A 9,821-nucleotide genomic window follows, 5' to 3' on the forward strand; every position below is an offset into this window, starting at 1 on the left:
GGAGAAAAGAAAAGGGATTAGCAGGCCGGTTTTAAATGCTCCTGTGTGGACGTAAGCCTGCATCCAATTACTACACATGGGATTACGATACCTTCCAATGTTTATTGATTCCTCTGTGTCTCATACTACCTGTAGAGTAATGAAAACAGATACTCATGGGATACTCATGAAATGTTCTGTTCATTAGCCGCTTGTTTGTCTCCAGTGAAAACACAGCAGATTAGACACTTTTAACATGGGTGAAGTTTTTGTTGTGTACTCTGAAGAAGCAGAAATACACAAACCATGGTATTTCTGTATCTATACAAGTTTTCATATGACACAATTGTCTTAGATTCCCTTTTATAACTTCACAGTCTGTATTTATTCCTTAAATGTTTATTCCTCAATAATCAAACGAGGCCTGAAGAGGATAAAAACGTTTTTATTACTTCAACAACACTTCACCTTTTCTGCTGTTTGTTACTTTGAAGATTTACGATATACATTGATGTTGTCGTTCAACCTTATTCAGTTAATCTGTCGCTGTTGTTCTGTTACCGACACTCCTTCACTCCCTGACACTCCCTGTGTGACCTGTTACACACTCACACACCTTCAGTGTTGTTGTATTATATTAAGTCATGTTGAGAACATTGTTTAACACTCAGGTCTCCTGTGGCTCAGACTGGATCATATGTCACAGAGAATAACAGAGAGAAAGAGGAGAAGTCACATCAGTGGGGAGAAGAAAATAAACTACCTGTTTAAACATGAAACACGAACAGAAGATAATAAAAATATGCTTTGTGCCAGTTCTGTTTCCCTTTTCCTCAACAAACCTCTGTCACTCCTATAAACCTTTAACAAGCAAATTTGCAAAATGAATAAAAGTTAGCGATTTCAAAGTAAAACCTAATCGTGCCTTTCATACTTATTTAGATAATCTTCTTTTGTTTTTAATTGTGTGTTTTTATTCCTGAGGCACTTTGTTGCTTTGCGTTGAGACGTAAAGATGTTTATTAATATTAATTATGAAAAACACTTATGTATACGGAAGCGTATTGTATTCACTTGAAAATCTGCTCTTTTTTTTCTGAATTAGGGACTTAATTATCAAGTTAATTCAGAAAAACCCTAAAACAAAAATCTATTAAAAAGATGTATTCAAATAAAATAAAAGTCCTTTATTTGTCTGTTTTTCTTCTTGAAAGGAGTGAGTCATCTTCTCTCCCACACCATCTTTGTCGCGGGGGTCACGTGACGCAGCAGCACGTCGTCCGGCCCACGTCATGACGCAGCAGCAACAGGAGCGTGAAGCCGGATCCCAGTGAAGCAGCAGCTTCTCGTCAACTCTCTGGAAAGTGATCGATCCGATCTCAGGTCAGTGAATCCACTCTCTGATCAACAGGTTGGAACTTTCACTTCTTTAAGCGACTCGTGAAGTTTCGTCAGTTTCGTGAAACTCTGAGTCTCCGGCCACGTTGACACGTTGTTTACAAAGGATCCATTCATAAGTGCGGCCCGAGTCCGAGTCCGAGTCTGAGTCCGAGTCCGAGTCTGATACTGGGGTCATTCAGAACCTCGTTCACATGAACTGGGAGAGGGACTGGGAATTTACTCATTAATCAATTAACTGACTCACAACGAGACAGTTCCAGGATCAACTGTCTTCACGAGTCTGTAGAACAACACACAACTTAAACTATAAACATTCAAAGGTGCAAGTGAAGTAACAACTCTAACTGTACGGAGTGTGTGTGGATAGTTATTACACACGTGTATGTGTAGTTATTACACATGTGTATAAAGTGCAAACAGGCAGGAAAGCAGATGTGCAGATGTGCAGATGGTAGTTAGTGATGAGTTGGTGCCTGCAGCTTTTCTCCTGATGGTAACACAGTGACCAGTCTGTGTGCTCCTCAACTTTACCTCATAAATATTTAACACCAATGAAGAGTAGTGAAGTGTAAACATTTTTTTTTTTTATTTCAAAAATGTCCTTGGGGGTTTCCGGCTCTGCCTGTTCACAAGCGGCGCCTCTTCCTGGAGGCAGCAGTTTAATTTAGTCTCACACACTTCACCACAGATTCACACTCACGGGAAACAGAGAAGAGTAACTTTAACAGTAATCGTGTTTTATTCTGACAAACAGTTAAATACCACTGATTTGTCTACAGTCGCTAACAATGGCTCCAGGGCAAGAGAACAGATTAAATACCAACTCAATGTAAACTTCTTACAAAAAGACAAACTTAATAAACAAACTTTTCAACCATGAGCTTTGTTTTAACCTAAATTTATAGATTTGACTTCTTAAAAATGAGCAAATGCGAATTAAATTAAACTCAATAGTGGGTTTTGATAAACTCATTGTTCACTGAAGTAAAGCTGCGATGTGGCGTTTAGCTCAATACATCATGAGCTTAATCAGTCAAGGCTCCACAGAGGTAATAATGTAAATATCATTAAGTTGTAAATGTCATTTTCCTTCACATCTCTGCTCTATTTGCTTGGTAAATATCATTAGTTGTCAGGGGGATATTCGTCTGTATACGTGTCACTAGGAGCTGAACTGTATGAATAAGGGGAAGTGAACTGTTTGTATTGTGAAACATTTTTCGCAGCTTCAGCAAAATGTCATAAATATGTAACTGGAGCCACAGACACTGACCTGATAACGTCCTCACACCTCCACACTGCTCCTCACGTGTTCTTCACCTCATGCATCAGAGCAGATGAATCACCACAGAGATGTTTGTGTTACCCCCCCCATGCAGGGTCCGGATCATGGCCGGGGACAGTGGCTGCTGCCCGACGGAGGAAGATGGAGCAGAGAGTGACCAGCAGCAGCCTCTCGTTCTGCAGCGAGTGGAGAAACAAGCGGGGAGAAGCTGTCAAACCGTCGCGAGACATCGTCTGAAGAAACTCTGCTCGTGCTCCTCAGAGAAGCTGAAATCCAAAGCACTGGACTTCTTCCCGATCCTGAGATGGATGCCACGCTACAAGCTCAGGGACTGGCTGCTGGGCGACGCCATGTCGGGACTCATCGTCGGGATCCTGCTGGTTCCCCAGTCCATAGCTTACTCCTTATTGGCCAGCCAGGACCCTATTTATGGTCTGTACACTTCCTTCTTCTCCTCCATCATCTACGCCCTCTTGGGCACCTCCAGGCACATCTCGGTGGGGATATTCGGTGTGCTGTGCCTGCTCGTGGGCCAGGTGGTGGACAGGGAGCTGGCTCTGGCCGGATACCTCCCAGAAGGCAGCGGCATCGGTAGTAACGGCAGCGTCCTCCTGCTGGCCGGCCAGGGGAATGGCAGCGTGGGGCTGGAATGTGACAGGAGCTGCTATGCGATCACAGTCGGAGCCACGCTTACCTTTACTGCCGGGATTTACCAGGTGAGTGAGCGAGGGCGATCACATGGTAGACAGATGTGATTTAACCTCTTAGTTTGGAATCTGCCCATTTACCCAACTCTTTTCTCCCAGGTGCTCATGGGTATTTTCCAGGTGGGCTTCGTCTCCGTCTTCCTCTCGGACTCTCTCCTCAGCGGCTTCGCTACGGGAGCCTCCCTGACCATCCTCACCTCGCAGGTCAAGTACCTGCTGGGGCTGAAGATCCCCCGGCCCCAGGGCTGGTTCACTCTGTGCAAGACCTGGTTCAGCATCTTCACCTGCCTGGGGAACACAAACTTCTGTGACCTGGTGACCAGTCTGGTGTGTTTGCTGTTACTGATTCCAACCAAGGAACTCAATGATCGCTTCAAAGCCAAGTTGAAGGTACAGAGCGACTGCAGATGTGGTTATTGTGCTAGTTTTCTTGTGTAAATACTTTTTTATTTAAATCCCCATCAATCGGAAGTAGAAAGAGGTTCAAAGGTAAAGTCCCAGTGTCCTTACATTGTATAACATGTACAGCTGTGGAGGTGTTGAGATGTTCCAATATCATTTTCTCCTTCCTGGTTTCAATACCAAGTACGGATCTGATTCAGTGCTTTTAAGGATCCAGTTTCCAAACTTTGCTGCTGAGCTCCGTGAGATGATGGTTCTTCAAATGTTAGAACTAGAAACCGAAGTCTTGCATATGGTAAATGTCACAGATTTATTTGTCGGACTTTCCAGTCAGAAAGTTTGCTGAGTATTATCAAGCTTTGGCAAACGCCTCACTACCGGAAAGCCCTTCTTTTGGGATGTCTGACAACTCAGAAGCCGAACATGGGATTTAAGCCCCTCCTTCTTTTGTGTGTCTTCTCACCAGGCCCCGATCCCCTTCGAGCTCTTCGTGGTGATAATTGCGACCCTGGCGTCTCACTTCGGCCACTTCAACACCGAGTACGGGTCGAGCGTGGCCGGTGACATCCCCACTGGCTTCCTTCCCCCCCAGTTGCCCTTATGGTCTCTGATCCCCAACGTGGCTGTCGACGCCTTCTCCATCGCCATCGTGGGCTTCGCCATCACCGTCTCTCTGTCAGAAATGTTCGCCAAGAAGCACGGCTACACAGTGGACGCCAACCAGGAGATGTTCGCCATCGGCTTCTGCAACATCCTGCCGTCGTTTTTCCGCTGCTTCACCACCAGCGCCGCTCTGACCAAGACCCTCGTCAAGGAGTCGACGGGCTGCCAGACGCAGGTGTCGGGGCTCGTCAGCGCCCTCGTCCTGTTGCTGGTGCTTCTGGTCATTGCACCGCTCTTCTATTCCCTCCAGAAGTAAGTACATCGAAATCCTAATGAGTCATCAGTCGAAGGGTTTTCTTCAATTATCCCCTCGCAAATTTATCTCACAATTTATAGGCAAACAACCTTATTATGAACTAAATAACCTTGATAGTAGTATTTTCACATTCCAAACATTTCCCCTTATTGTGTTGTAGCTGAAACAACATGTAAAACATAACATTTCAGAATGTGAGTGTGAGAAGAAGAACAATCAGCTTTAGAAAAAGCAGATTAGCAATTTGTGGAGGAAATGCCTTGAATAATTTGGGCCTGCAGACGTTTCTCCTTCCTGAAAATAGTTTATTAACTTCTGAAAAGGCGGCTCACAGCTGTCACTCCGGTTTGACTCACACCTGTAATTTCCCACAGATTCTTATCTAATATCTGGTCAGTGCATACCAGTTGAAAGTAGCATTTAAATGAATACAAAAACAGTTATTGTGTTATATAACAACATATAAGTCAACACATCACCATGTCAATATTATTTTATTTAAAGTAAATCCTAATTCCTGTGTCAAACGTTGCAATGATCCTGTTTGCTTTAGGATTTAAAGGTTTATGTTCTGGTTTAGTTTGTTTGCAGCTCTTATCTTTTTCTGTTGTTTACCATAAAAGGGGGTTTCAAGCGTAGACCAGGACAAAGACCTGCTGATAACCTCTCAGCCTCAGAGTTCCTGCTGATGCTGCTGGTTCCTGCTCTGCAGGTTGTCCAAGTTTCACATATCTTCAGGCGCTTTTGAAACAAAACTCAAACATTAGAAGGAAGTATAAAGAATGTGTAGAAGCAAGAAAGAAACTCATGAATTAATAAAACAAATGATTGAATAAATAAAAGGTAGGAAGATAGAAATGATTTCTCACTGGGAAAGTGATTGTGACTGAAGCTGATGATTGATAAGGATTTGTGTCTTTACTGTGTGTTACACACGTACACGCCCAGAAACAAACACACCCTCAGACACACACTGGTTCTCTGATTATATGGAATGTGTTCATGAATAATGAGAAACATCAGATCAGCTTCTTTCCATGACTCTGAACTTTGACTCTCGGCCTCCTAAATAATCGTAGATGAAAAAGTGATTGACAAAAAGATTGAAGCATCAAATGAAACTTTAAAAAGCTGAAATTGAAGTTATGTGTGTTGTGTCTGTAAATAAAGATGGACAACATGTCTCATCTGACCTCTGTTAACGTGGAGCAGGTGACCTATACTGCAGCCAGCCACCAGGGGGCAATCACCATGATTTGGCTTCACCCCAAGCAGCCATCATTTCTTTATTTAGTCTTTATTTTATGATTAAAATAATCGACATTCTTTAAACACTACGACATGTCTCCTAACCTTGTCTCTGTCCTTCCTCTGCTCAGGTGTGTCCTCGCCGTGATCATTGTGGTCAACCTCCGCGGTGCTCTACGAAAGTTCACCGACATTCCTCGCATGTGGCGCAGCAATCGTGTGGACGCCTCCATCTGGCTGGTCACCATGGCGACGTCGTCGCTGGTCAACACAGAGCTGGGGCTCCTCGTCGGGGTTCTGGTGTCGGCGTTCTGCGTCCTCGGCCGGACTCAGCAGGTCCAGGTCCTGGAGCTGGGCCAGGCCTCGTCCAGGGAGCACTACGAGGACCTGTCGTCTTACCGCGGCCTTCACACTCATCCGGGAGTGGCGGTCTTCAGGTACGAGGCTCCCATCTATTACGCCAACCAGAGCCTGTTCAAGAAATCTCTCTACAACCGCGTGGGGCTCGATCCCGTGAAGGAGAAAGCACGACGGTTAAAGTTCATCAAGCAGCAGAAGAAGAAGAAGAGCAAACAGGAGGAGGCGGCAAACGTGAAGTCAGAAAAACAGGATGAAGCTGAAGGGACTGTGACCCTGATGCTCGACGAGGAGTCGCGTAAGAACTTGCGGAGCATAGTGATCGACTGTAGCGCCATCTTGTTCCTGGACACCGCAGGAGTGAATGCTCTGAAAGAGGTTCGCAAAGATTATGAAGAACTTGGGGTCCGGGTGGTTCTGGCCCAGTGTAACACCTCAGTGCTGGACACTCTGGAAACAGGGGGGTACTACCCCGACACAGATGATGGGGGGCAGAAGAAAAGGATCTTCTTCACTATCGCAGACGCCGTCCGCTCCGTCCAGAGCCTCTCAGCTCCCAACGGGGACTGTGACACCAGGTGCTGAAAAACTATCTGTCCAAATATCTACGTTTACATGTATGTTGTAGTTTACATGTATGTTGTAGTTTACATGTATGTTGCAGTGACCATCTCACATGATGCAAATCAAACATGCATTGTTGCCTTTGTGCCTTGTAATGCTACCGTGGTAGCAGCAGTTCTGTAGAATAGATGCAGGATAATTTAACTTAGGTTTTTTTATTTAAATACTGCAAGTTAAAATGCTAAAAACATTTTAAAGTCCTCCTTGTAAAAAAGTGCTTTACACAAGGTACTTAAAGGTACAATTTTAAACTTTATTTTGAAGCATCAGTTTCTCCCGTTTGCACACAAAACAACATAGACGGAGTTATATCCTGATTCATTTCAGAATAACGATCTTGAAACTGATAAATCAGTCGAACCTTTTTGACCAAGAAATGTAATTAAGTCTTGATATTTTTACTATTTATTTATAAGATACTATGAGTTCAAACCAAACTCAACCAAATCTATGGAACTTGAATTAAGTAAATAAACTTATATGTCTACAAGGTTCATATCAGTCGGGCTCTAATCCAGAATTTAACAGGACGACAGTTAAAAAACCTCTTCACTGAGAAATGATGCTTCAAGGGGACATTTAAAAAATCAGTTTTTAGTTGGTAATGATTTTAAAGATATTGCTGGTGGATTAAATCTGTACAATCTTTCTATTGTAGTTTCACTTGATGATATTTTTTTTAAACTTAGAAAGAGCCCGACTGTACCTGAACATGTGCCGTTACAGTTACCCATAATGCATTTCTCTCTTGTACCAATGATAATCAATTATTTCTATGGGAAAGACATGTTTACAAAGCCATGAAGAGATAAAGTAACACTTATCTTTAATGAGATAATGAGATAATAAGAGCTAAGTTTGTCTTGAACAGACGAAAACCTGCAGATTGTCTGTTACTGTCCGTTTTGCACCTTGTGTCTATGCACTAAACTTCAGTGCCTTTACTGACGCTCTGCAGAGCAGAAACTGTACGAACTGTGAATGTTTTCAAATCAGGGCCTTTCACACACGAATGTCAGCGTTTCCTTTTTCTTCCAGATCTCCAATCTGAAAACCTGTCACCAAAACGTATTTGTTTATTAAGAGCAAAGTGCACTTGTGTGTTTTGGTGTAAATGACCTTGTGAACTGAATGTGCCGCGTGGACACACTACTCTCTGATGTTTGTCTGCGTGTTCGCTGAGTGAGATGACTGAAGTCGTTACTGACGCAGCTTTAGTTTGTGTTGTTATATCTCGGTCGACACAGTCGTCGCCTGCAAAACTGTTGGGTTCTGAAAACTCTGTGACAGACTAACCCGAAATCTAATCTTGTTGAACCTCGTGATCGTTTTCTTTGTGTGGAAAACGATCAGACAAGTTCATGAATCGGCTGCAACATTGATTTGTTAAGCACTCGTGGCTCTAAAGTTAAGCTTCTGGGTCCATTACTTTGTATTTTGTGACACCAGAAATAGCTCAGGGCTGTTTTCATGTGTGTGTGTGTGTGAGAGCTAAAGTCCTTATGATGATCCAAACACGGCAGAAAGGACGAAATGTCCTGAAAACAGAAAATCCTTCTGGAGACAGAGGGACTGTTTTCTGAAGCAGGTCATCTGAGTGAAGGACAGTTCACATTGATCTTCATTCACTCAACACTTATATTAAACATGAGTGGAAAGCAAATAAAGAGTGAACTTTAATCCAGAAAACTGTCAAATGCTGTTTGTTAGAAAAGTCCTGGATCCAGTTTGACCTTGAGTGTGACCTTGTTGTTGACATGAGTGTTTATATTTGTAGTTGTTTCTGAAACCAAACATACTGTATACTACTTAGACACAGTTATGTTATCTCATACAGTGTTTAGATGACTTTGCAGTATATTGTAGTGTTTTATTTATTTAAATTTTTGCCAAAAATGTTACCGTGACAAAATCTGTGTCTGAGGTTTCGTGGCTGCACCAGCTTTGATCTGCTTTGATCCTGAAACCAAACAGAACACGTGTGTAAACTCTAGATTCAGGTCTATCTGTTGAACATGTTACTGACACTGCTGTTTACTCCAAAGTTCAATTATTCCATTATCAAAAATATTATATTGTTATATATATATTTACACATATTAAAGACATTTTAAAGATACGTTTTCTTTTCTCTTTACTGTTCAAAGACATTTCTTATATTTAGAAACAGTTCCTGTTGAACTGGGGCTCGATCTTCTATGATTTAAATAGTGAAATGTATTTTAGAATCAATGGAGAAATCTGTCAATCTTCTCGATCATCCAAATTAAAAGCATTTCAGCGGGTCCTCGTTGGTCGGATTAATGTACAGAGGTTTGACATTAGACCGACAGCACCGGGTCGATACCTTCATGTGTATCAGCAGAACTCCTCAGGCAGGAATGTGGAAACTGAAATGTTGGGACTTGCAGTTTATTTACTTTAGATTTACGCCTCCTGAGCTCCACCCTGTTAAATTACTGTGTCCACAGAGCGGCTGAAAGTGAAGCTCAGGGAAACGGCCACAACCCAACAACACATCCCACGATAACCTGTCATCGCAGGTCGAGTTTACTTTAGATTAACATGTCAACTGGAGTTCAAATGAGTAAAGTAAAACCTCTTTGATACTCAAAGATAGGATGGTCCAGACCAGCAGGAATGAAAACACAGCTTATGTAACTTTTATTACTTCATATCTTGGTGGATTAAACATAAACCTACTTTGATATAAGATGATTGTTTTCAATATTTAAGTGTTGACAGTATAGAAATCTTCAATAACAACGACTACTCAATCACAAACTTAGAGATTTAACTTGGACCGACACAGTTTCTCTGTGGAAACTCTTTGCTGCTCAGTAAAACTTCCTGGATGACAAATTACAAAGAGGCTGAAAGAATCACGGACTCCAGATAA

At 42.5% G+C, this 9,821-nt stretch overlaps 1 protein-coding gene across 1 annotated transcript; it reads left to right on the forward strand.

Annotated features, from left to right (window-relative positions):
• Positions 1 to 1,261: 1,261 nt before the first annotated feature.
• slc26a2 (solute carrier family 26 member 2) lies at positions 1,262 to 9,041 on the forward strand. Its single transcript, XM_035161886.2, has 5 exons — positions 1,262 to 1,362; positions 2,760 to 3,381; positions 3,472 to 3,762; positions 4,241 to 4,689; positions 6,073 to 9,041. Exons 2-5 carry the CDS (start codon positions 2,770 to 2,772, stop codon positions 6,881 to 6,883), a joined length of 2,163 nt encoding a protein of 720 aa, XP_035017777.1. The 5' UTR covers positions 1,262 to 1,362; positions 2,760 to 2,769; the 3' UTR covers positions 6,884 to 9,041.
• Positions 9,042 to 9,821: the final 780 nt, after the last annotated feature.

The sequence above is a fragment of the Hippoglossus stenolepis genome, chromosome 7 (assembly GCF_022539355.2).
Source record: "Hippoglossus stenolepis isolate QCI-W04-F060 chromosome 7, HSTE1.2, whole genome shotgun sequence".
In the NCBI taxonomy this organism is placed as follows: domain Eukaryota; kingdom Metazoa; phylum Chordata; class Actinopteri; order Pleuronectiformes; family Pleuronectidae; genus Hippoglossus; species Hippoglossus stenolepis.

Coding starts and splice junctions, on each gene's coding strand:
- slc26a2 (XM_035161886.2), top strand. CDS start 2,770: ATGGCCGGGGACAGTGGCTGCTGCCCGACGGAGGAAGATGGAGCAGAG. Junction 3,382..3,471: donor TTACTGCCGGGATTTACCAG/GTGAGTGAGCGA, acceptor CTTTTCTCCCAG/GTGCTCATGGGTATTTTCCA. Junction 3,763..4,240: donor GCTTCAAAGCCAAGTTGAAG/GTACAGAGCGAC, acceptor TCTTCTCACCAG/GCCCCGATCCCCTTCGAGCT.